At 40.8% G+C, this 27,450-nt stretch overlaps 1 protein-coding gene across 7 annotated transcripts in view; it reads left to right on the top strand.

Moving 5' to 3' along the window:
• The window catches only part of Tnrc6a (trinucleotide repeat containing adaptor 6A), a 173,173-nt gene extending 147,923 nt beyond the window's left edge, over positions 1 to 25,250 (top strand). For 5 of the 7 annotated variants that reach the window (XM_074060202.1, XM_074060199.1, XM_074060198.1 and 2 more), the window contains 16 exons: positions 523 to 603; positions 1,007 to 1,058; positions 8,679 to 8,821; positions 9,202 to 9,348; positions 9,511 to 9,648; positions 10,069 to 10,197; positions 10,701 to 10,778; positions 11,020 to 11,230; positions 13,216 to 13,347; positions 18,764 to 18,922; positions 19,533 to 19,673; positions 21,107 to 21,214; positions 22,281 to 22,502; positions 23,397 to 23,467; positions 23,996 to 24,135; positions 24,537 to 25,250. In XM_074060202.1, coding sequence (XP_073916303.1) covers positions 523 to 603; positions 1,007 to 1,058; positions 8,679 to 8,821; positions 9,202 to 9,348; positions 9,511 to 9,648; positions 10,069 to 10,197; positions 10,701 to 10,778; positions 11,020 to 11,230; positions 13,216 to 13,347; positions 18,764 to 18,922; positions 19,533 to 19,673; positions 21,107 to 21,214; positions 22,281 to 22,502; positions 23,397 to 23,467; positions 23,996 to 24,135; positions 24,537 to 24,912 — 2,328 coding nt within the window. In that variant the 3' untranslated portion in view covers positions 24,913 to 25,250. The remainder of the gene's footprint in view (positions 1 to 522; positions 604 to 1,006; positions 1,059 to 8,678; positions 8,822 to 9,201; positions 9,349 to 9,510; positions 9,649 to 10,068; positions 10,198 to 10,700; positions 10,779 to 11,019; positions 11,231 to 13,215; positions 13,348 to 18,763; positions 18,923 to 19,532; positions 19,674 to 21,106; positions 21,215 to 22,280; positions 22,503 to 23,396; positions 23,468 to 23,995; positions 24,136 to 24,536) is intronic. The other 2 variants (XM_074060200.1, XM_074060201.1) reach the window with 2 other exon arrangements.
• The last annotated feature ends 2,200 nt before the right edge of the window (positions 25,251 to 27,450 follow it).

Here is a 27,450-nt window from a genome sequence, read left to right as displayed (position 1 = left end):
TTTACACACTTCCTCATGTGGAAACACATGGTGGTTTTTCAGTAGTTTGCAATATATCATAATTAAATTATGGGTTTAATTGGTATCTTAGGACTAACTTGAGAACCTGATTCTATTTTTTTACTTTGGTATGAGAATTCCAAAAAATTCAAATTAATACAAACCTTGTACAACACAGCCTATTTGTAAGATGGGACTACCTGGCAGTGCTCCATGACTCAGAGACCTTTTTTTCTTTTTTGGGTTGAGGCCGTTTGCTTCTGTCTTTTCCTTCTGACTGCTTGCCTTAGAGATTTCTCTATACATTACAGCTATACCAGAGGACTGGAGCAAAGGAAGTTGAAAATCAAATAAGTTGATTTTTTTTTAATTGTTAATAACTCTGATTGGAGTTGGTTGGAGGAAAAATTATTGGCTAAAAATAAAGAGTTGGGAATTGTCTTAAAGTTTTATTAATCCATCACTTTACCCAGATAAATAAAGATGGCCATGGCATCTTTTCTACTCTCTTATTTTACAAAGGGAATGATGAAAGGTGGAAACAAACAAGAAGAAGCATGGATAAATCCATTTGTTAAACAGTTTTCAAATATCAGTTTTTCGGTAAGTATATTTTCTTTACAGTTCCAACCCCTTTTAGTGGTAGTCCACAATTTATCCCACTTTCATTTTTTTGTTTTCTTCAAAATTATTCTTCATTATTATTTGAGTTCTTAAGATAGCATTGAAGTTAAAGTTGGCCTTCAAGCCTTAATTTTTATAATTTTAGCTGGAAACTTCAAGCACATTGTCTCATCAAAAAAAAAAAAATTTGGCTCAAGTTGTTAAGTGCTGGGTTCAATTCCAAGTACTGCCAAAAAGAAAAATTGTACTATATTTAAATGTAGTGAAAAATAAAGCTTTATGGTCCACTTGAAATTCAGATAATGAAATACAGTAGAGTTCTTCATTTCTTGTTATCATTGATTAAATTAACCTACTAACACATTGCTTTTGCCTATTTCAGAGAGACTCAGCAGAAGAAAATGTACAGAGCAATAAGATGGACCTTTCTGGAGGTGAGAAAAAAATCAAGTCTGCTTGAGTGTATTTGTCACACATAAGCAGGCATAGTCAAAACATGATCTCACTGAAAGGGCTCTGACCCAGAGCAGAAGACAGAAGACCTGGCATCTAATTGTCGTACTCCTGTGCTCTCTAGTGTACCTGAAAATGCTGTGACTGAGGGAGATGCTATCCCCTTAAGGCACAGGCCACTGTGCACAAGTCAGATAGTGGTGATACCACCATTCAGTCAATGATTATCTCATTCATCCTGTCAGGAGTGAAACTGAGGGGGATTAGTCTTCTTGATCAGAGAACCAAGTGTATAAGGACCTACATATATAACAAAAACATCTTAAACCATATTCAGTAGTTTCATGTTCGGAGATAAGTACAAAATTGGTGGTTGAAGAAGGGTGGGGACCCCAGGGAGGTGGTGAAACTTCACATAGGCAGATGCTGGAAAATTAGGTAGGAATGTACTAAATCATGAGGAATTTGGGAGTCTGAACTTTATTCTGAAAATATGGGATTAAAGAATTTTAAGCTGAGGAATTACATGATTTAGATTCATGTTTTAGAAAAATTAATGTTGAGTTTGAATTGAAATATCTTAGGAGAGGAAGCACTGGCAGCAGAGGGTAGATCAAAAGATACTTAAAGAAGGCAAAACCACTTAGAGACTTGTTGCAGTAACCGGTGATTATTTTCAAAGCGCCTGACTAGAAAGTAGGTAGAGAGCCGAGTGTGGTGGCTCATACCTGAGTTCCTTCCTACTTGGGAGGTAGAGATCAGGAAGAATGCTGTTGAAGCCAGCCTAGGCAAAACACGCAGAGGACCCCATCTCAACCAATGGGTGAGTATGGTGGTGCTTGCCTCTCACTGCAAATATGCCAAAAAGTGTAAATAGGAGGATCACAGTCCATCTGGCCCAGGCATAAAAACCAAGACCCTGTCTCAAAAATAACCAAAGCAAAAAGGGCTGGCAACGTGACTCAAATGGTAGAGCACTTACCTAGCAAATGCAAGGCCCTGAGTTAAACCCCATTACTGGGGGAAGAAAAAAAGTAAATGGAAAGACTCTTCATTCATTGGAGATGTGGGATTAGGATCAACAGACATTGATAATCAGTTTTAACCACTTTGTTATGGAGGGTGAAGGAGAATGTGTGATGAAAGATGAGTTAGCCTCCGGGCTTAGATAGTTAAGTAGATGGTAGTGCTATTGTATTATCTGAGTCCAGCCAGGAGAGAGAAACTATAAGGTACATCAGATAAGGAAAGATTAATATAATCTTAAAGATTTACTAATTCATGAGGAATTAGAGTAGCAATGAATTGGCTCAGAAAAGTGAAAGAACTCTAAAAAAATAAATGAGTAACTGATTCAAGAAGTACCACACTGGATTGAGATAGTGTGCACAAGGGAGAGCACCCTTCCAAGACACCACTCCAGGCTGAGCTTCAGGCTGTTGGACATGGCAGAGATGTCACGGTGGTACCACCCCACTTGAATTGAATGAAGTCCACCCTTTCATAGTGAAGGCTGTTCACAGGAGGAGAGGTGACTCACTGGAGGAACACTGCTGCAAAATTGCTTGAGGGTGCTGGTGGCTGCTGGTGGCTTCTGCTGCAGAAAGCTGCCTGGGCTTTTGGGGAGCCAGACCTTTCCTCTTGCAGTCTCTCCTGCACCCCCTTCCTCCCCACACCCCCAGGGTAGCCATAAAGGTTGGATTTGGAACTAAGAGGCAATAAGCCAGTAATCAATACAGTTTACCTCAGCCCTTTGACTAGTATACCCTTCCACATGCCCTCTTCTGTGCATATTCAAACTCCAGTACCATGGCAAAACAACTCTACACTTGCACTTAATATGGTATGGCTTTCTTGTAAATGAGGAAGACGAGGAGATATACAGTCCAAGAGTCATTGTATCATTGAGGCATAGTAATTACCCTACAGGTTCAGCCAAAATTTCTTTTTTAACATTAAATATGAACTATATGTTGCTAAAAACTGTTTCTTTTAGATAGAAGCCATTTAGCCCTTATTACCACTTACAACTTTTTAAAAATATTTAAATTCACTCAAGTGTACATTTTGTATTTTTACCATGCATAGATTATACACCATCTTTAAAAGAGAAAAAATTTCAATTATTATATTCAACCTTGTCCATTATCGCTTATCTTATCACTAAACAAAACTATTAAAATTTCAACTAATGCACTAAAACCGATATATAGGACGAACATCCCTAATTTAAATTTTGAAATGCTCCAAAACCTGAAAACTTTTGAGTGTTAACATGATGCTACAAGTTATACACCTGACTTCATGTAATGAATGGGCTACAGTACACAAGTGCATTAAAAATATTGTATAAAATTACCTTCAAGGCTATGTGTGTAAACTATATATGATACATAAATGAATTTCCTGTTTAGACTAAGGTCCCATCTCTTAGGTATCTCATTACATATATGCAAATATTTCAAAATCTGAAAAAAATCAGTAAATCTGAAACACTTCTGGTCCTAAGGAACTAATGTTGTAGCTCAGTAATAGTGTTTGCACAACAACCACCAAAAAAGAGGCTAAAGTATAAACATGATTACGATACATTAATTTGTTATGAAAAATACACTGCCAGCCAGGTGTGGTGGTGCACATGCCTGTAATCCCACCACTCCCACTTCGGAGGCTAAGGCAGGAGGACCGCGAGTTCCATGGGGTAGTAATGAATTCAAGGACAGCCTCAGTTATATAGCAAGATCCTGTCTTTTATTTTATTTAAGGGGAAAAAAGGGGGTGGGGGGAGGAAGGAGTGGCTCAAGTAGTAGAGTATTTGCCCAACAAGCTCCATAATTAACACAAACCCTCCCATGCCCCCAAGAAAGAAAATACAATGCCAAGTGACCTAAATACTCCCACTGGCAGATGAACAGATTATCAAATTTAAATGAGATGGTATTTCGTAACCAAGGAATCAGAACAGTAACAACCAAAAAATGCACGATATGGTTTGACTCTGATATCCAGCTACAATAGTGGCAATAGAGTCAAACATGATAAGGAGAACTCCTATGCACGGGCACTTCCTGGCCAATGTGAGACAAACACAACTGAAATCTAGTTTTGAATTTTCCATTTACAGGTGCCAAGTAGACCATTCTCTTGACATTTTTAACTTAGTTATAAATCACGTTCTAGCTATACCTCAATTTTGTTTTATTCTGGTCACTTTGGAACCACACATATATAAAAAATCACTTGGACTTTATAATTTCTATATTTTTAAAATATAAGTGTAATCATATCATGTTCAAGAACTATTAAGAACCAAGCAACTGTTTTCAGTCTACAGTCACATTCTCACATATATACTCTTTAAATGAAGATCTAAAATAGTATTAATACCTTAAATCAACAAAAGGGATTTTCTTGTGTAAATTCCACTGGAGGAATATTATTGTTGAAATATCCTTTTCCTGTTCCCCAAAAAGCCTGCAATTGATTCCATTTTGCCAAAATAGCATCTCTCTCATCTCCCAACAGTGTTGGAGCAGAAAGAGCACTTGCAGTATTTATCAGCTGGTTGGGCTGGGTAGGCGCTTGTGTAGGCTGACTGAAGAGACCGCCCAATGTAGTTTGTTTGTTGCTGTTGCTGCTGCTGTGTATTAAATCCTCCAAATCCCAGGCCAGTTCCCAAACCACTACCTAAACCAGTACTAGTTCCTGTTGCTGTGCCAAAACCAGTACCAAATCCAAAACCTTTGTTCTGAGTACCACTGAAGAGTCCAGTAGTGCCTGTGTTTGTTGGGGCAGAAAAGCTGAATGCAGAACCTGCAGTTGTAGATGTTGTCCCAAATCCTCCAAACCCACCCGTGGGTGCTGCGGTGGCTGCAGCAGTGCCGGAGGTGCCCGAGAGAGCCCCAAAGTTGAAGGCCATGTTGTGGGAGCAGCGGGAACGGGGAACCAAAATGCTGTTCCCGCGATGTGACGACCCCACAATTTCTTACCTAAACACTCAATTATAAAGTTAGCTTTTAGTAATTGGAATAAGGTAAAAATGGGAAAGAAAAAGCAGGAAATGGCTGACCCATGCAGATGAGCACATACATATAACAAGCAATAGAGAGCATGTAAAACTACTACAGGATGAGTGTCCCTTATCTAAAACAGTTAGGCTGGAAGCTTTTCTAGTAGTAGGCTTTTGAGAATTCCAGATTATTTGCATGGATTACTGATTGAGCATTTAGAATCCAAAATACTCAAAAATCCACAACTTCTTGAGTGTCATGTACACAAAAGTTTCAGACCAGATTTTCAGACTGGGGTCCCTAATTCTGTACCATCCTTATTTCGGATGTCAATGGCTCCCTTCTTCCACTTCCCATTCCTTACCAACTCTACTCTCAAGTCAAACCTTGGGTGCTCTGGGTTCTTTAGCAAGTGGGTTAACCCAGACATTTATCCCCCAGGTCCCAGGCCTCAGTGGCTCTGCCTTTTTTGGTTGCTGTAGTTTTCCATGACCCTCTATTATTAAGCAGGGAAGTACTGAGAAGCACCTAGATAATCCCCTGGCAGTAAACGATCATTATTGCCTTCCTTCTGTGTCAGAACACCAGATTCTCCCTTGGTGGTCAGAACCATCTGCTCCAGCCCTGTGTTGCCTGCTTATTCACATGACACAGTGCAGAATGTCCAGGGGGCAGGCTTTGTTATCCATTGTGTGGTGCCAGTTGTGTGTCTTGGCAGAAGCACTGTTTTTCTCAGGGGCTACATTGTTTTAAACCACTGGAGTTGTGGGAACAGGAGCAAGAGTTCCGTAAGGGGTTTGCCAGCTTACTTTCCACCTTTCCTTTCCCAGACCTGTGAATTCTGGTAATGGGAGCAATGTTTACTGCGTTGAGAATGTCATCTCCCAACTAGCTGTCTTCAGTAAGCCCTTCTACCCATCACTTTGGCTAGTAACTTTCAGGTGATGGCATATATGATAAGACCAGTTAATTCCATGTTCTGGAGCCCTTATTTCACCTCTTTTGGTATGAAAACAATCCTTGACCTGACATAATGCTGTGAGGCCATGCAGTGGGGTACGGCATTGTGTGAGACCATGGATGGTGGAAGCTTTATAGACAGCCTATATCCAGAAGACGTTCTGCTCCTGCGGACAAATCTGCCTCGCTGAATGGTAGAGAAGTTGCCATGATATCATATTGGTAGAACTCGCTAGAAATATGCCCTTTAAGATTCTGGGAAGTGCTGTTGATGGAGAGAGAGCTCACCAGAAACACAGCTACAAAAGTGTTTGGAGGTATTGGAGACACTTTCTACTGTCTCCTGCTGACTAGACAGGCACTGGAGAAATCAGAGGTGCTCTAAAGTCTGCCAGGTAGGCCTGGGGCCAAGCCTTTCCTCCTGCATTCCCTCTCCTTCACCCTCTGCTGGCAAAGAGAAAAAACTCAAAGAGTCCAATAAAATGCTCATAGAACAGTCAAAAAGTGAACTGGAACTGAGAGACAATGAATTAATAGCTGAGATAAGAATATAGTAGAAGTAGCAGGTTTGACAGAAGATAAGAAGTTTGAAGTTGCTGTGAAAACCATGTGATATTCAGTAACCAGGAGAAAATCTGAATGTGGAGCTCAGGATACTGGAGAAAGCACTTGTTATTAATTAGCCATAAGAATAGAGTGATCAGAGAGAACTGTAGAGTAGTGGACCAAAGACAGAGTTCTGGGGAATATTGACATTTAAGGAGTGAACCTGAGATAAGCAGGACATGTTCGAATCATTCTTCAGAAGTCAGGTGAGCGTGGAGTTTTGAAAAGAGGAGCATGTTTGTCAGGGAGTGAATTTGACAGTGGGCTAAGGGTACATCATTGATATCTAAGGATCTCAGAGGACAGTAAACTAAGGGGAGTCACTGCATTTGGCACCCAGCCAATTCTAGAAGGGCTACAGAAGAGTTGGAATGACTTTTGGAGAAGATGGAACACTATTAAAAGATAATGTGTGCAGACAAAGGTAAAGTGTATCATCAAGAAGGGACAACTTGGAGAGACCTTCGAAAAGAAGTTGTTGGAACTGGTTGCAAGTGTTGATATAGAGAGGTAGGGAAAAAGTTCAAGGTGACTAGTGTGGGTATAGCAGTGAATGGTAGTGCTGCCAATGGGGAGAAAGCCGAGGATTGTTAACACTCAAGGGAGCTCTTACAGGTGCCAAAAGTGGATTTTGAGCAATCCTGATCCACAGCTGGGATAGTACTTCAAGAACTAATGCCTTTTTTAAGTGTACCTATTTTTAAAGAATTTTTTTCCTTATGTTAATTTTTTTCCCCTTTCTTCTTACCTGGAATAAGGGTGAGAATTTTGGTGTTGGCAGACATCACAAAAGAAAAGCACTTGTAAAGAAACAATGGATGAGATTTGAGGATTGAGGAGATGGGGAGAGACTGGTACAGGAGCATGAAGACCTTTGTTAGAAGTGGTAGTAGAACACTGAAGCACACTTGTGCTTAGCAGGCAGTCAGAGATGTGGGACTGAGCTAAAGTGTGAAGTAAGAGCTAGACATTTGTTTTTGAATGGGGGTAAGCATTGATAACTTGGTAGTAAATTCTAAGGGAAACATTTATCGAGGCATGGTCTAGAGACCGAACTAGTGAGTATACTGGATTAGCCTTGGTATATCCTACAGTTGAAAAAGCTCAAGACAGTGGGCTCAGTCATGGAGAAAGGAGAAATGCCAGCCTGGCCCTTCCAGCATTGTCCACTTGGCAAAGATTTTTTTGAAATAGGATGGTAGTTCTGGAAGGCTGGTTGTGCCCAGCAAAGAGGGTTTTGCAAGAGGTATTATGAAAGTGGTCATATTTACTACAGAGCAGTCAGCATACGGATAGCAATGGACAGAGAAGGCCTTAGAAAAGGGAAGACATTACCTTGTTTGGTCTCCAGCTTCCCCATCTGCTAAATAGGGCAAATAATAGAAGAGTTAGGAGCATTAAAAAAGTATGCCTAATTAGAATTATGCTTGACACATAGTAAGCACTTACTAAATGGCTTGTCAAGGGAGGTGTTTTTTGTTACTTGTTAGTGGAAATTATTTTTATAAGATTAAGCAGATTAGAGATGACAGAGGATGTCTTCAGTTATGTTGAAGAACTCATTAAAATGAGGTCATAAACAGGTGCCAGTGGCTTTTACCTATAATCCTAGCTACTCTGGAGGCAGACTTCAAGAGGATTAAGGTTTGAAGCCACCCCAGACAAACAGTTTGTGAGACCCTATCTCAAAAAAACTCACCACACAAATAGGGCTGGTGGAGTGGCACAAGGTGAAGGCTCTGAATTCAAACCCCAGTACTGGGGGAAAAAAAAAATTGAGATTGTTAGCCACTTTCTGTTTACAGTCTATCTTCAAGTTAATTGGTTCATAAGGTAATAGTATCTGTTAAAACCCAAGATCATGTGTGAGAAATGCAAGATGTATGAAATGTATTTTTCACCTGTCCTTGTCAAAGGCAGAAGTCATTTCAGTTTGGAAAGTGAGTATTTTGCCTTCTATGTTAATTTATATAAAACCAGTTAGGTTGTCTACCTACTGATAACATAGTCTCCCTCATTTTTTAGGAATGTTACAAGACAAACGAATGGAGATAGATAAACATAGCCTAAATATTGGTGATTACAATCGAACGGTCGGGAAAGGCCCTGGTTCTCGGCCTCAGATTTCCAAAGAGTCTTCCATGGAGCGCAATCCTTATTTTGATAAGGTAAGACCTTTTTTTTCCTTTTATCTGTATGACCAATAAACCAATACCCTTAATAGCATAATTTTCACATTAATATTTTAGAACATTCTCTGTAATGTAAAATGGATAACCCAGTGCCAAATCCTATTAATGGATCATTGTTCCATTTATGTCTCAGTTTAGCATAGGGGTTGCATTTATATTTTCTTCTTAATCCCATAAAATATGTTTGGCTCTTTTTATGTACTCTAGAATTAACACTAATCTGATCTCTTCTGTTTTCTACTTGTTTCCTGTTGATGCTGGAATGTCATGTGACTTCTCTTCTGTTCCTGCAATGATTTCTCCCTTCCACTTGTTTGCTTGGCTGGTGTTGCACATCTTTCTGTCTGTCCAATCAGGATGGCATTGTAGCAGATGAATCCCAAAACATGCAGTTTATGTCCAGTCAAAGCATGAAGCTTCCCCCTTCAAATAGTGCACTACCTAACCAGGCCCTTGGCTCCATAGCAGGGCTGGGTATGCAAAACTTGAATTCTGTTAGACAGGTAAGTCCAGATGTGTATTTTAGGCTCTCTGTTAAATGATTTGTATTAATAATAAGATCTCTCTTACATGTAGTTAACTGTTTTTAAATCAGTAGCCCAATATGGTAATGAGATGTGTGTCCCTAAAGAATTGCCTTGCTATTTTTTTGCTTATTTTTCTAGAATGGCAATCCCAGTATGTTTGGTGTTGGAAACACAGCAGCACAACCCCGGGGCATGCAGCAGCCTCCAGCACAACCTCTTAGTTCATCTCAGCCTAATCTCCGTGCTCAAGTGCCTCCTCCATTACTTTCCCCTCAGGTAAATAAGCTTCTGTTATCCCCTCCTCCGCTTACCTAGAGAAGAATCTTAAATAATTTTATACTTGAATGAGATGACCACTCAAGCATTATAATATTTATTGGCATCTTTGAGATGCAGCAAGTTCTGATTAGCTATTATTACAAAAGAATGTAGGAAAGATGAAGAAAATGAGTCAACAAGGAACCATTTTCTTCTATTGGCTGGCTTAAGCTGTTGTTTCTACTTATCCCAAGAAAAGTATATGTGAATGATACATTAGTAAGACAAACACAGGCACTTGGAAAGACCACAGCTCCTCAATAAATTATCCACTATTTTAATTGCTTGGTTGATAATTATACAGTACATAATACACAGTGTATTTAGCTTGTCTAAGTTATTTTGTCAGCATTATTGATTTAACATTGTGATCCTAAGGTTCCAGTTTCATTGCTGAAGTATGCACCAAACAACGGTGGCCTGAATCCGCTCTTTGGCCCTCAACAGGTAGCCATGCTGAACCAGCTATCCCAACTAAACCAGCTTTCTCAGATCTCCCAGTTACAGGTAAGTAGGATAATGGCCTTACTTATTGAGTGTCTGCTCAGTACACAGCAGGGACTCTGCAGAGAGTACTGTGGTAAATAAAGTAGGCAAAGTCATAGCCTACCTGGAACTTACAGTCTGTCAGAGAAGGCAGACACTGAACACAGATGGAGGAGGAATGTTTCAAAGAAGTGAAGGATGCTTAAAGAGCTAAGATTAGGTTAGTTGTGGGCCTAGGATGATAGGAAAAGTTTTCCAGTTGATTGAAAGTTTAGATTGAGGGCTGAGGATATAGTGCAGCTGTAAGTGCTTGCTTATGTGCAAGGACCTGGATTGCTTCGCCAGCATTGCAAAGTTTTGGATTGAACTAAAGCCAAAGACTCCAAGGAAGAGGTTATACTAGATGAGATGGGCATGTCAGCTTTGGTATATTGCTGAAGTTCTCTAAGTCCATTAGCCATGGTCATTCTGAAGCATAAAATGTTACAGCATGATAGTGACAACACTTTTCCATTTCCCCACAGCGATTGTTAGCGCAGCAGCAAAGGGCGCAGAGTCAGAGAAGCGTGCCTTCTGGTAACCGGCAGCAGCAAGACCAGCAGGTAGATTAGACACTTCTAGTTGCTATGCTGTCCTCTGTTTTAATAAGCTCAATTTATATCATTTCCACTGATTTTGAAAAGTCTTTGTGAAATAGAATTCTGTTAAAATATAATGAAGTGTGTTGTTTAAATTTGCTGTTTGCCTATGAGTCATCTTTAACAGTGCAAGTTCACCTTCCTGCTAAGAGGAATATGTAATATCTGTGAACTCTTTTTCCTCTAATTATTTTGATATTTGAAGGGTCGACCTCTTAGTGTGCAGCAGCAAATGATGCAACAATCTCGTCAACTTGATCCAAACCTGTTGGTGAAGCAGCAGACCCCACCATCTCAGCAGCAGTCACTCCATCAGCCAGCCATGAAGTCTTTCCTTGACAATGTCATGCCCCACACTACAACGGAGCTGCAAAAAGGGCCGTCACCAATTAATGCTTTCAGCAACTTTCCTATAGGTGGGTTTCTCCTTAGACATGTTATTCAGTTGGTACTTGGTTACCACAAGCATGCATCCATTTTTCTGCTTTGACAGCTCTGTTCCTTCATGAAAGCCGTGTTGGTCTTTTAACTGTTCCCTCTCAATCACCGTACCCTCTTCTTGGTTAAGCCCATCTTCATGTTTCAAGGAACGGCTGTCTGCATTCAAGAAAAATCACACTATTTCAGAAATACTACATTAATTTGAAGACTGATAGAATAAAAGGATCTTTTCTTTTTAAAGACCCAGATATCGTAATTGTAGGATATGCAGGGGTAGGAAGGCTGATAATTATTATTAGAAATAGTATACTAGAGAATTCCTGAGCAGTGTTGCTTTGTAGAAACAACTGGGAATAGTAACTGTCATGTATCCTTGGGATTATTAGGAATGGCTCTACATTCTGTGAAACAGTTCCCTTTTCAGTTCCCATTGTTGACTTGTTTTGTTTTGGTGGTAGCAGGTGTTGGGGTTTGAACTCAAGGCTTCACACTCAGTAGGCAGGTGCTCTACTAGTTCCCTGCTATACTGCTTGAGCCACACCGCTAGCCTGGCAGTTTCCACTGTGGCAGGATACTGTGGACGCTTTCTGATAGTAACCAGGTGGACCCAGAAACCACAGTATAGTGGGAAAAGGATGCACAAGTGAGGAGAAATAGTTCTTAACCACTGACTACATTCCTGATATATAAAATGAACCAGTGGAGAGGTGAGTTCTAAATATGGGGTTTCTTATCCTGGTTTAGCTTTTCACTGAGGGATACATCTCATTGATTAAGAAAGTCTGATTAGCTCATACACAAACCAATACAATTGTCTTGATGTGGCATACAATAACCTGTTGGTCAAATTTTGCTCACTGCCTAATTTTTTGAAGTTTTATTGGAACATAGCTGTATTCTTTATATATTGTTTGTGCCTGTTTTCAGGGTCTAGTAGAGTTGCATAGAGACAGAGGGAGGACCATGTGCCCATAAAACCTAAGACGCTATCCTAACCTTTATAGAAAATATTTGTCAGCTCTTGACTTAATCTACACGTCTAAGAGCACAAACTTGTTTTCTGCAAAAATGGGAGTGATTTTTAGAGAATTCTAAAGGTTTTAAGTTCAGTGCATCCAATATCACAAGGATTCTCATCACACCGGTGAATTTAAAAACGCTTAATTTGAAACTTTAGAATAAACACCATTTGGAAATGTATTTTAAAAAAATTGGCTCCCACTGGAAAGTTTCATTTTGAACAAGCATTTTAGGTGATTCTGGTGCCTGTGGTCTTTGAGTTAGACTTCTACTGGTGAGTTTTTTGACAGCTCTACTTATGTACTTGGTCCAAGAGAATATCTTGAGTTAGCCGTGCCTCATCAGCACAGTTCAAGTAAGTTGTGTCTTAGTGTGTAGGATCTATCCCTGAGGTGTCATGGTTAGAACGTGACATTTTATTTTTAAGTGACAACATCTTTTGGCCAGCCAGCTGAAAATGTTCCATTGGCAAGTAAAAAGTAGTAACTGAGAGTGACCACATTTTCTTCATGCATGACATTCTTGGGGCATAGTTAAATAGGTACATTGAACTAGGGATGCAGTTACAAACTTTATCATTTGGTCCCCTTAACGCTTCTTGCTCTTACTTTGCCAAGTAGTTTAAAAGTGGTCAAAATTATGAGAGAAATAGCTTTCCACACATAGCATGGTAGTGATTTGCAAACATTGTACTGTGCAGCACTAGAGTGACACCTGTGTGTGGTCCAGGCGCTTTCTTCCTACGTGTTCCTGCCAACTTCCTCAGGAGCTCAGAGTGTCTCCCCTACCTGCCTTTTTTGTTTGCCACATTTGTAGGATGGTGTTTGTAAAGGAGCATTAAACAGGATTGAAAACATTAGATTTTTCTAGAAAGTAAAAGTGTGGTACCAGAGGAAAATGTGCTGTATTTTTTATAAGATTCTTCTTTTTAATTTTTAAGGCTTGAACTCAAACTTGAATGTAAATATGGATATGAACAGTATTAAAGAGCCACAGTCAAGGTTAAGGAAGTGGACTACAGTGGACAGCATTTCTGTGAACACATCTTTGGATCAGAACTCCAGCAAACATGGTATCAACTACATCTTGATAACACTTCCCCTTAAAAAAAATATTTGCCTTTACCTTATTTTACATGTATATTTTAAAGCCTAATTACTTTAGATCTTTTCCTCATTTAAAAATATGCCTTATATGAGCCAAAATAAACCTCTTTTCCTTAAAACTTAAAAATAGGTGCTTTATTTGGCCAGATGCAGTGGCTTACAGTTATAAACCCAGCTCTTTGGTAGGCAGAGATCAGAAATTTTGAGGCCAGGGTGGGCAAAAAGGTAACAAGACCCCCATCTCAACAAATAAGCTAAGTATAATGGTACATATCTGTAACCCCAACTACACAGGAAGCATAGGTAGGAGGGTCCTCATTCCTACCTGAAAAATAACTAAAGCATAAAAGAGCTAAGGGCATAGCTCAAGTGGTAGAGTGCCTGCTAAGCAAACCTGAGCCACGTTCAAATTCTAGTGCCACCCCAAAAAAGTGCTTTATTAATTTTCAAGACTCAAGAGACTTTAAAATGAAAAGCAAAGGGGGTGTGGCTCAAGTGGTAGAGCACCTACCTAACAAGTGTGAAACCCTGAGTTCAAATCCCAATATCATCAAAAAAAATTTTTTTTCATGTCTGTTGTGCTGTTTTATAAATGAGACATCAGTTGTATGTTATGTTTTGTTTTTAATTCGCCCTTAGGTTTTTTCCTAAGTGATTTTATTGTTTTTATATTCTGCTTTTTAACATTCAGTGTGTTGAACCCGATATGTTCATAACAGGGTACTGAAAACTAGGACAGGTATAGTGGCACATGCATTTATCGTAGTGCTCAAGAGTGTCACAAGTTCAAAGCCTGCCTGGACTGTAGTGAGACCGTCTCAAAAAAAGAAAGCCAAGAATCAAAACCAAAAACAAACATTAAAAAAACCAAAACAACCCTAACAGTGTAATTTTATTTATATTGACACTCTTAGTGGGTTGAGGGGGGAGCACAGGGTCTTGCTGTATAGCCCAGGCTACCCTCAACTCACAGTCCTCTTGACTCAGCGTCCTGAACACTGGGATTATAGGTGTGTGCCACCATAGCCAACTTGACACATTTTCTTGCTAGATGGGGACAGTGTAACTAATGTGCGGTACAAGTCTAATCGGAATTGTCACTGTGAATCCCCCTGTGTAATGAATATATCCTAGTTTTTAAAAAAGTTCTAACGGATCCATTTTTAAAGATTATGTGAATTGGTCATATTGACTATTATGCAGCTATATGAGTCAACAACAAAAATACGCAAATTAAAAAATTTTTTTTTGCTATGTATGTTACAGATTTAATATTTTTTTTTAGTATTGAATTTCTTTCAGAATTATCACTTTCCTCCTATTTGATTTTATCCATTCACCCAGCAAATATTAATGGAATATTTTGTGCTTCCCAAGAACTGTACTAAGCACCTGGAATATATAGGTACAGATGTGCCTGCATACATACACACAGTGGGTGTCTGGGTGTATGTATGACTGTACCTGAAAACACTTGCCCTGGAGAACATCATGGTCAGCAAAATAAACATGTAAACAACCTTAATACGATGTAACAGGTACTAGAAAAGGTAGAATGTGTAATTGTACTAACCATGTAGACAGAGTGCCATAGGAGCGTGGTGTGGTGGGGTCTGGAAGGGTCATAAAGAGACTAATCTGAACAAGTCTCTAGTTTACCAACCAAAGATGAAGTGAGAATAATACGTGCAAAGTTGAAAGAGGGTGTCCTAGTGAGGCAGGTGAAGATAAGTAATAGATAATGGAGCAAATCATGAAAGATTTGTAGGCTGTAAGTGATCTTAAAAAAATGAGAAATAGTGGTCCATCAACTCAGGAGAAAAATCTGGGCTAGAATAAGATTGCGTATTCATGCGTAAGGCCATGAACACAGATGAGGCAGGGGAGAGGAATAGAGACAGAAAAGCACAGCAGAGTCCTGGAGCCACTGTCATTCAAGGGCAGTGGGGAGAAAATGGCTAGACGGATATGATGTGGAGACTCACAAAAATGTTTCTACCATACAGTTTGCTGTCTTCCTGTCAAAGCGAATTTTCCCAGATGTGCTTTGTAAATCGGGGCCTGAGTTTCTTTTTACAGATGTGTCACTCCCTTTCTTTTACTTGTGGTATAGATGTGGTATATGTAACACATTCATACACTTATGGCTACATAGGCTGTTCTGGTATGCATTATGGAAACTGGTGTCACATCATGGTAGGACAGGGTTTGAAGTCTAAGCCTCATTGTTTGCCATCTGTAAAATGGAAATGATAGATTATAAAGTTGTTGGGTGACTTACAGTGTTATATTTTATCTTCTCTTAATATCTGTTTTTCTGTCTTTATTAAATATACCTTTTATAGTAGACTGTTTTCTTCTACATTAATGTGGATTGCGATCAGTATATTTTAAAGTTTTTTACGATTTAGCTTAAAAATATTTTTCCTGTACATGTAACAATCGGTGCCTGTATATGTAACTATCTCCCTTCAAAATAAAAAGGGAAAGGTTCCTACCAAATCATATCCTTCCATCTGCAGCACGTGAGCACTGGGAATCAAAGCCAGCACTACCACCAAGCCACATCCCAGCCTTATCTACTTCATATGCTGCCCTGAAATTTCCTTTTGTCATTCTTCCTGTTTGCTTTGTAAAATTTCTTTTTAACATTTAATTTGAGGTACTGGGGATCCCAGGGTCTCACGCATGTGCTACTGAGCTACAACCCCAGCCCTTTTTTTTTTCTAATTAGAATGCAAATTACTTATTTTTATAAGAAAAAAAAGGTCTCATTTTCATTTTAACATCCTGCAAAACTAATCTTAACCAACCCAAGGCCAATAGTCTTCCTTTCTTAGATACTGTTTTGATATCTTCAGGCTCTTATCCCATTAAGAATCAAGAATGTTTCCTGTTTAGTTGTTTGTATCCTTTCTTCATTGTATTTTTCTCCTCGTCAAAATGGCTTCAAAAATATACCTTGATCTGGTTATGGTCTGATCTTTATGTCTAGAAAAAGACCAGGTTAGTGTTATACCTATCAATAAGAGCCCTCCAGATTTTGACTCTTACAATGTTTGTGGCTTTTTGTTTTGTTTTTAAATTCAAACTCCTTTTTTTCTTTTTTGGCCAGTACTAGGGCTTGCATTCAGCACCTCATGCTTCCCAGGCAGGCATTCTACCATTTGAGTCATGCCCCCAGCACTATTTCAGCTTTTCAACTTACTTTTTAAAAAGCATTTTTTCCACTATAGTCATAATTATCCTCTTGTTTATTCTGTCATTTTGTCTCAGAACTCCTTTTTGCTCTTTTGGCTCTTGTGTGAATGTGTGTGTGTGCTGTGCATGTGTAGCTGTTACCCAAGTCTAAAGGGAAGACAGTCCTTAACAGACATTGTGTCAGACAATGTGCGTCACAATACTAGAGAGGTTTTGCTTTTCTCCTCGTTTTTTTGAGACTTAGGCAGCTGGTACATTAGTTAATGAGCAGAGAGAAGGGCAAATCCAAGAGACCTGGCTCAGCAATCCTCAAGACCAACCTTGGGTTCATTGACTTGCTAGAATTCAGAAAAGATTTTTTCTTCTCAGTTACAGTTTCTTAACAGCAAGAGTACAGGTTAAAATCAGCAAAGGAAAAAAGCACATGGTATAGAGTCCAGAGAAGCCAGGAGCAAGCTTCATGTTGTCCTCTCCCAGAGGAGTTGCACAGATAACAGCAATTCATTCTCTCAGCAGCAGTGGGTGACAACATGAACAGAGGCACTCACCTGAGCCGTGGTATTCAGAGCTTTTATTTGGGTTCTATAGGCAGGGAAACCCGAATGGTCTTAGCACTAACTCTAGACTCTGCAGAGACCGGGCACTTACTGCATGACCAGAACCCCAAGAAAGGAAAGCAAGTGTTTACCGTACATTGTCTTAGAGAGTCTTATAAACTACTGTAGGACTTGAAAGTAACCTCTTGTGTAATGAGGAACTTTTGAGTTACAGGCTAGGAGGTGACTGGCTCACATTTGCACTTTTGAAAGATTGTTCTCGCTGATATGTGGAGGTCACTTGGGAAACCCTCTAGTCTAGTCTAATCAAAAACTGAGCCACACAAGAGACAACAGAAGCCTGACCCAGTGTAGTCATTATTCAGGAGCTGTGCAGGGAGCAGAATGGGCAGGGCTTAGTGATTCTGTGATGACAGTAGGAGGAGCCAGGAGAGACACCTTATGTTCTGGCTCACACAGCCTCAAATCTATATTCCTATGATTAGTATTTGTGACATTTCTTTCCCATTGAATTTTATGTTGAAACTGACTAAACTTAGAGTAGTATTATATTTTCTAGATTGCACACACTAGACTGGTGACTATCAAGGGCAAGATTGTCATTTAATAGAAATCAAACAGACCTAGTTTCTAAAGAGACTTGCCACTTGGAAATACCACATTGGAATTTTTCTTAAGGGAGACAGGGGGAAGATGGCAAAATAATCACAAACCCTGGGTTTCTGGCCTAGCTGTGCAACTACTAGCTCTGGTATTAATTGGCAAAAAATAACCTGTCTGAACTTCAGGCCTCTTCTCTGCAAAACATGAATCATAATAGTACCTTTTAGGTACTTTGAGGGTAACTCTCAAGCACTTAAGCACTAGACCTGGGCTGGACACATAAGTGATCAGTAGCTCTTAGTCATCATCTTTACTATTGGCCTTCATTGGTGCCTCATGAGATGCCCTCCTCCAAGACAGAAATTGCTCCATGTATATTCATCTCATTTGCCAAGACTAAGCCTACCAAGTACATTGTACATTTCATTTTCTCATGTTCTCCCTTACAGTGATTAATAGAATACAGGTGGATCCTACTTTCCTCTATGTCAAGTCTGTTTTCCTTTTTTGATAAAACAAATTTTTAGTAAATAGAAATTATTCTTGCTGGGAAAAAATGTAATTTCTCAAGCATAAGAATTGGTCCCTTGACATGTGTCTTGTTAGGCTTATTGTAATGCTTTATTTATATTTATATCCCACTTTACTCCCAAGTAGCTTTGATTCAGTTTAGTAACAAATAGAAAGTTCACATGGATCAAGATAGCTAGATGAGGAAGCTAGAGAAGAGGAGAAAATGGAAATAGTGGAGATATTACACACACACTCGCTCACTCTCTCTTTCTCTCTCTCTCTCTTCTGGCAGTACTGGGGATTGAACTCAGGGTCTTGAAGCACTGTACCACTTGTCTTTTTGCTTTAGTTTGTTTTTCAGATAGGGTCTTGTACTTTTGCCCTGGGCTGCCTCATACCAAGATCCTCCTACTTTTGCCTCCCAAGAAGCTTGAGTGACAGATGTGAGCCACCATGCCCAGCTGATAGTATGCTTTGCTCACATTCATTATCATTTTTCTCTCTGTAGGTGCTATTTCAAGTGGTTTCAGGCTGGAAGAGTCTCCATTTGTTCCCTATGACTTTATGAACAGCAGTACTTCACCAGCCAGTCCTCCAGGTTCAATAGGAGATGGCTGGCCACGTGCCAAATCGCCTAACGGCTCTAGCAGTGTTAATTGGCCACCAGGTAAGACACTAACAGCCTCTTTCACAAGACCAATTCCATTATAGTGTTGTTATATCTGGATTTCTAATGGTTTAGCTCAGTTCAGTGTGATTGAACTGATCCATGCTGAACAGAAGGGCAGAAATGTTGAAGGCAAAGTTGAGTGTAAAGTCAGGCATATGAGTGCCTGTGTGTTTCCAGTGCCTCTCTGCTCTGAGCAGTGCCAGTAGAGTGAGTCAACCATCCAGCAGGAAAAATCTCATCAGAAGCCCCAAGTCACCGTCTTTCCCCTGACTCCCCCAGCTATGCCAGGGATACCTGACAGTGCCTCCAGCTTTGCTGAGCAATTATATATGGAAACATGCCTAGGCCTGCTTTGTCCTGCTGGGGTTGCAATTTGTCATAAAATATTGTAAAATGTTTAGAAATGTGTAAACTCAGAGGAAATTATTTATGAAGAATAGCTTAAATTATACTAATTGTATTACCCACCTGGCCTTTTAGGGTATTAGTATAAATTAGAATGTATTTGAGAATTTTGTAGGATTTAGGGATAAAAGTTTGGGGTATTTAATAATAGGTCTTAAAATGATGATTAAGTCTTGAACTAATTTTAAATTTCCACTTCCAGAATTTCGCCCTGGTGAACCATGGAAAGGTTATCCAAACATTGACCCCGAAACTGACCCTTACGTCACTCCTGGCAGTGTCATAAACAATCTTTCAATTAATACTGTGCGGGAAGTTGACCACCTCAGGGACAGGAACAGTGGTACGTAGGAGGCACAAGTCAGTATCCAAGTGATGCTCAGCAGCACGGTTTAGGAATGGCTCAAGGTAGGAGTGAATCTTTGAGCCTCGGAAGTCCTCCAGCAGCTGACATCTAGGGGTCACGAACATGAAAACAGAATGCTCAGATTTCCCATAAGTTCCTGTAGCCACTTTTGAGATTATGAAAAATTATTCCTATTTGGGTTTAAGAAGGGAGCACCAAGGACCAACAGGCATTTGCTCTCAATGGCAGTAACTGTTCTGTGTGAACACTCTGTTCTTGTAGTGCCACAGGGCTTCCTCTGGAGCAGCAGTTGGGCTTTCTTTGTCTCAGAATGAAGCCATGTCCACTTATTCCTGCAGGCCAGATGTACTTTCTAATGGGTTATCCAGAAAAACCACCCCATTACCTACTGCAGGGCTGTTTTTCACCTCAAGGCATATGCACATATTCTGTCCATGATTTTGCACTGAACAAAGGTGAATGAAATGAATTTTTTTAAATGTTAAAAATAATTGAAATTTTTTCTGTAAAGTATTCATCCCATCTATCCTTTTAAATAGTTTATAAAGAAAATGTAAAACAGTCAACATTTTACATGAAATATGAAATTTGTTAAGATAATAAGTGTTACCACATCATAGAGGTAAGAAAAGAACCTTCAGCCTTCTGAAATGTCTGAATTTAATAGATGGCTCTGTAGAGGTAGTTAAAGCTACAACACCTTCCGCAGAAAATAAACCATAAAACCTCACGTGGTAGTTAACAGAAAAAACCATGGCCCAAACAAACAAGGGCTTCTTTCTGTCTGTTTGTAGGTTTTGAAAGTTAGTGGGGAGGTTAGGTTTTATATTAAAGGAAATATATCATGGGAGGTTCTGAGTAAAGAATCATGAGGTAAGGTGAGGTAGTCCAGCAGTGGTAAGCAGAGTGATCAAATGGAAGACTAGTCAGGGAAGCTCATGGTGATGAGATGATGGTCAGGTCTCCAGCTAAACTAGAGAAGGGGGTTTAAAAATGGGAAGAAAAACTTGGAGCCTGAATATGTGGCTGGACTGACAGCTGGAAGACTGGCTCTTTGGTAGTGCAAGTGATGGGGTACCTTGGTGACCTGGCTTGCCAAGAGGAGTTAGGATCAACAAGAATAGTCTTCCTTTAGAGCCCAGTGCCAGGAAAGAGAGCCAGTGTCAGCCTGGTTGCTATACATCATTGTTGGAGAGTGTTCTTACAATTAGGTGTAAACAGAGCAGGAGGGAAAATGACTGACAGGGTAAAAACAGCTAGCAGTCTTGGGCATCGTTTGTTCCCCCCAAGCACACCTGTTTTCTTTCTTGCTGCATACAATTACGATTTTATCTCTGGGTGCCTTTGCTTATTCTCACACACAATGTCTCCCACTCTGATAGCTCACTGGATTCTTCTCTGTGATATAGGGTCATCCTCATCCTTGAACACCACGCTGCCTTCAACTAGTGCCTGGTCATCCATTCGTGCCTCCAACTACAACGTTCCCCTCAGCAGTACAGCACAAAGCACTTCAGGTGGGCCTTCCCTTCCACCAGGGCCCTAAGGGAGGGAGGGCACCACTTTGAATGCCCTCTTCTTTCTGGGTACTTTAGGAGACTGTGGTCCTGGGGAAATGGTTTTCCACACTTGTTCTGTTTGAGTTTGCTGTACTCAGCAGCCATCTCAGTTTGCTCCCACCAGACAGCTCTCACTTGATCTAAGAGCTACTTCAGCTCCATAACTAAATGTCATTTTATCCAAAGCAGTTCCTAAGTCATCTGCATAAAGAATCTTTTATTTTTTAATTCCCAGTCCTTCATTGCCCTGATAACTTCTGTAAAATACAGTAAATGTGAATTTTGAGTTGTTACAAAAATGATAACATACTTAAGTGAAGATAGGGTCAAGTTGCTGTCAGCCAACAAGTGCTGGCTTAGTACTTCTGTTCTCATTCTACTGTAGAACAGTGATAAACTGTGTGGCCAGCCTTTCTTGCAACTACACTTTGCATAGCAGTGAGTTCACAGTCATGCACTATGTAAGTCAGTTAATACTGGTAAAGATACAAAGTTTCCCATTCCTCATGTCCACCTTGTATTTTTGAGTGTTATTTTAGACTCAGGTTGCTATGTGCTGCAGCATCCCCACTGCTCAAAGGCGGCATGTGTCAGTAACTGAAGTCCCATTTTTTTAGGGGGGATAAAAGCTAGAAAAAGTTTAAGTTTGAATCCTGGCTCTGCACTGGACCAGAGGCAAATGGTTTGGTTAGGGATCTTAAGAATTCACATTTGGTTTTAGAAAAACAATTCAAGTTTATGGTTTTTGTTTGATTCTGATTAGAGTACAGTTTTTTACACTGACCTAAGAATCTCATAGGTGCTGAAACTATTAGTAACAGATCAATGGTACCATTGATTTGAGGGAGGAAGTGATCTCCTTTGGGCTTGTTTTTCTTCTTAGCAGTTTAGTTTGATTTGGGGTTTTTTGATAGTTTCTTTTTGTTTGGTTTGCTTTTCATGAACCAATAGATGTTATCATTATTTAAATTTTCTCTTAAACATCATCTATCTCCATTTTTTTCTTTCTTTCTCTTTTGAGTAGCCAGAAATAGTGATTCCAAATTGACATGGTCTCCTGGTTCAGTTACAAACACCTCTCTGGCTCATGAGCTGTGGAAGGTCCCTTTGCCACCTAAAAACATCACTGCTCCGTCCCGCCCACCTCCGGGACTGACTGGTCAGAAGCCACCCTTGTCTACATGGGATAATTCTCCCCTTCGTGTAGGTGGAGGATGGGGAAGTTCTGACGCCAGATATACCCCAGGTAAGAGAAGTTCTCTCTTAATGATGGTGGTTTAGTTGCTGAATACCAACTGATAGCAGCAGTCTAATTTAACCAAGACCTCAGCGATACACTGCTGTTTCCCTCTGTAAGGCAGACTGAGAACTCATACCTATGGTCCTTAGAGCATTGATCTGTCCTGCAATTTCCATGTCTCTGAAGAATTAGCCCAGTTTCCTTAAGAACATTTACCCAAACACAGCAGTCAATGGTAAGTTAATGGAACTTCTTTCCAGAATTCCTCAAGAGTACATCTTAGAAATGCCTGGCCATATCCTGCTCATGGTGGGCTTGCAGAAAAAGACCTGGCTGTATGAACCAGAAGCTGTTACTTGGCAGAGCTGGGGAATGTAGGGGTAGCGCATTCAGGCCTGGAGCTCAGAGTTTGCTTGGCCTGTACATGGGATTGTTTAAGCAGAGACATCTGAAAGTGAAAGAGGGTACTATTAATCTTAGAGGGCCAGCAGGCATGTGTGTGGGGAGGTCCTGATCTTACTTAAAAGTCCCTTTATTGGAGGGAGAGGGCTGCCATGGCCCAAGCAAGAAGACCAGATGGGGAACACCTGTGGTGACTCAGACAAAAGTAAAGCATAGCTGGATGTCTGGGTGATGCCTGAAAAGGACATGTAATCATGTAATCAGCAAATGGTACTTCTTACCTAAGTCTCTCCCCAGGTGGAAGTGGTTTTAGCCTGTGGAATACAGGCTTCTGTGACACACTTGCCCTCCCATGTACTGAGCTGCCTGCTCAGGTAGAACCACTTATACTGGGAGCCAGCACCTGGTCAAGGCTGGAGTGATCTCATTCCATGGGCCTGGGAAAAAGTTGGGAAGACCTCCTGAAAGGCTGATTTTTTCCCTTCTCCCTTTATTAAGGTTCCAGCTGGGGTGAGAGCAGCTCAGGGAGAATAACAAATTGGCTTGTTCTGAAAAACCTTACACCTCAGGTAAGAGTGCTAGACACTGCATGGTCTGGGATATGTTGAGACAGAGCTGGCAGAGGACAGAGAAGGGACTATATGCATTACCCAGGTCTGATCTAGTGCTTCTCACACTATTCCCTGGAAGGAACCAACCACAAGCACAAGTTTTGCTTGGTCTCACCCCAGAGATGATGCAGTAGTCCAACTGGGGCCTGGGCTCTGTAGTTTTGGAAGTGTTCACATGGCTGATGCAGTGATTTGTGTACTGCACTTTAAGAACCCCTAGCTTGCCCTATTAGGTTCCAGCACTTTCTTAGCCCCTTCCCCCTCACTGGTAGGTCCTATCTTTAGGGACAGGACATGATAGCACAGCAGGGCCAATGGCTAACTGAGGAACTGGGGGTCTGGGGAGTGCCCAGGAGTCTAGAGGCCACAATGGTACAGCTCTTGGCCCAGTGGGTGTGGGGAGGGGCACCATAGCCATGTGAGAGAGGACCAGAGCTGGGACACCATCACAATGCCCCTTTAACTGTGGCCCTCACTCTGTTCTAGATTGATGGCTCTACTCTGCGAACCCTGTGCATGCAGCATGGCCCACTGATAACATTCCACCTGAACCTCCCACATGGAAATGCGCTGGTCCGTTACAGTTCAAAAGAAGAGGTAGTGAAGGCACAAAAGTCTCTGCACATGTAAGTAGCCATTGACCATGTTGGGAACATTGGTAGAATCAGCCTGGGCAGGGCACGGTTCCACTGAGATGCCTCCTGACAACTGGAGCCACTTACTTGAGAGGCCAAAGTGGGAGGATCACTTAAACCAGGAATTTGAGGCCACTCTGGGCAATGAAGGGAGACCTTCTATCAAAACAATTTTTAAAGGCCCTGGAGGATCCCTTGCCTTGGCCTACAGAAGATAGTCTGATCTTGACCCTGTAAAGCACTCATGAAGGAGACTTCCGTGGGTGTGGCATCAGGCCCAGGAGAACCAAGCCCCACCTGTCTACGTGCGCCCAGGACTGGAACCCCAGTTCTGTGGTGTGCTGTCCCCTGCATTTCTAACAGGGCCCTCGTGCTGCTGTGCTTTTCCCTAGGTGTGTATTGGGGAACACTACTATTCTTGCTGAGTTTGCCAGTGAAGAGGAAATCAGTCGTTTCTTTGCACAAAGTCAGTCTCTGACCCCTTCTCCCGGCTGGCAGTCTCTTGGGTCCAGCCAAAGCCGGCTGGGCTCCCTCGACTGTTCCCACTCATTCTCCAGCCGGACCGATCTCAATCACTGGAATGGTGCTGGGCTGTCGGGAACTAACTGTGGAGACCTTCACGGCACTTCCCTCTGGGGGACCCCACATTATTCCACAAGCCTCTGGGGTCCTCCGAGCAGCAGCGACCCCCGGGGAATTAGCAGCCCATCCCCCATTAATGCTTTTCTTTCTGTTGACCACCTGGGTGGGGGTGGGGAGTCCATGTAACGGCGTGGTGTAGACTCACAAACTGTGACCTCAAGATGCAAAAGAAAGGAGCACTGAGTTGGGCTCAACGCCTGCAGCCAGGGGCCGCCTGTGGGACAGCTGTTTTCTGCACATTTTCCACTTTCTTTTCCCCAAAACATATCAGTTTGAATACTTGAATCATGCAGGCCGATATTATAATGTGAAAAGGTATCTATCTATTTACACTCCCAAATGGCGCCATACCTGCTAAACCGTATTAGAATGAGCTCACTTGTGTACATTCATCATGTTTGCCTTCAGATTCTTTCTTTTTTAGCCCCACACCCCACCCCACCTCCCCTTTTTTTTCTTCCCCCCCCCGCCCTTTTTTTTTTTTTTTTTTTTTTTTTTTGCAAAACCATTTTCGGGCTGATAATGTCTGAGCTTTTACCTTTGCACTGAATGATGCTCCCTCCGTCTAGTCGGCAATATGGGGGAGCAGCTGTTCCAGTGTAAATGTTTACTCAAGGATGTTCTTAAAAGGCGTGCGCTCTCTACTATGCCTTGATGTTGCCTACCTTATTGTGGTATCGTGGAGTTTAAAAGATCAAGTTATGATACTGACTTAGGATTACTAATGAAAGTATTGCACCAGTTTTTTCATGTTGTAAAACTAAAGAATTTCGCTCTGCAGTTTGAAAAACTGTGGCCACAGCTGTGACTTGCAGCCCACCTGCCTCCCAGGACGGGCCCTGCACTTTGAATAGGCTTTCCATTTTGTTTTGAGGGTTCCCACGTCGAACCTTCTTGTTTACAGATTTTTTTGTTTGTTTTTTGAGAAAAAAAAATGTTTACTCTTCCATCATTTAAAAAAAATTTAAAAGACAAAAAAAAAATGGAGGATGATTTAAAAGATGCTTTCTATCTCTGGGAAAAAGGAGCAGCATTTGGCCATGTTCTTTTGTTTTTCTATTCCTGTCCTAAATCAAAGAGCATGGTTCTCAGGAAAACCAGTTCCCCAGTAAAAAAATCTCCTTGTAGTTTCTTATAGGAAAAAAGAAAACCCCAACTTTAGCACTGATACTACATATTGCTCTGTTTAAGAATTTTCTCTGCCAAAAAAAAGAAAAAACAAAAAAATGCTTAAAGCTGGAGTTTGACATTCTGCTTTCAGACGCTGTCTTTTTATTAGTGAGTGATGATGGTTTGCTAATGATCAATAGGTAATTGGTTTTTGTGACCCCATCAAGAGGCTCTGTATGTTTCTGCTCTCCTGTGACTGTGTTAGCGTTTAACTGTTGTACCTTAAGCCGAAATCAGTAACTATGCATACTGTAACCAAGCTATTTGGGCTTACAGAGTTGTTTGTTGTATAAAGAGAATTTTAAATGTTGTTGCAAACTAACGAGTTACACCATTTTTAAATCCCCCCCCCTTTTTTTTTGCCCACAAATGGTATTATATGCTTGCTTAGTCAAAGAAGAGAGACTAAACAAGGGTAAAACTTTTAACAGTACAGAATTTGCCATCATTTCATTGCCTTGATTCTAACTGTTTGTGTCCTAAGATGCAAAAGAAGTCAGTGGCTTTTAACTGTTTACAAATAGAATGTGATTGTAAAATGTACAGTTTGGTTGTGTTTGAATTATGAAATTTCTTCAGATATAATAAACCATGACTTTTTGGCTGCTCAACATTAATTGTCTCTTTTTTGTGAATTTATTTGTAGGCTCTTTTTTATAACAAAAGTTTTAAAGTTGCTACGTATGAGGGTTCTCATAAAGCAACTGATTAAAAATCTAAGCAAATATTTGAACCTTTTATCTGAACTTATCCACAATTTCACCCTGAGATAATGTGAGAACAATGGGAAACTGTAGCTCGCTCCTCTCGCCCTGTTGAGCATCCTTGGGATCTTGTTGCTCAAAACCTCTTCTGTGACTTCATCTTCCCACCATTTGTGCCCATCTCAGCCTCAGCAGGACCCTTTGGAACATGAAGCTTAATGACTTGACAGTGTACTAGTGTTAAACTCTCATACCTCTGCCACACAGTGGGAAACGCCACAGCCTGGACTGGCCTTTTCTTCCCTCAGGCCCTCGCTCCTCCCTGCTGGAGCTCTGGGGCAGAACCTGTGTATGTATTTTAGTGTGTGACTTCAGATCACGCTCCAGCTTGCCAGGTATAAGCTAATGTCATTGGACACCTTGATATAAGCAGCTGTTCACTGCATCCATTGTATATCGACTTCCATACTGGTTTTTCCAAAAACCAAAGGTAGCTTTTGAAAAACCACGTCTGGAGATGTTTGGAACGTTAAGCTGATTGACCTTTTGGGGCTTTGAGTAGTATATAACTTCATAACTGCGTTCATTGTATTGTTGAAGTGTTTGGGAGTTTTTTGCGCTTGTAATGTGGAAATAAAGTGTTTGATTTAAAAAAGAAAAATAACTGGTTTTGATTTTTGCCTCGCTCTTAAATAATAGCACCTCTTTTCCCTGAGCAACTGCTGCTTCTGAGTCCTACCTGCCGATGCCTCTGACTGGGCCATTGCCTCCCACAACTGCATGTTGCCCA

This window comes from Castor canadensis, chromosome 17 (genome assembly GCF_047511655.1).
Source record: "Castor canadensis chromosome 17, mCasCan1.hap1v2, whole genome shotgun sequence".
Classification (NCBI taxonomy): Eukaryota; Metazoa; Chordata; class Mammalia; order Rodentia; family Castoridae; genus Castor; species Castor canadensis.
Note: the sequence above shows the minus strand (reverse complement) of the source record. Positions and strands in the feature narration are given on the sequence as shown.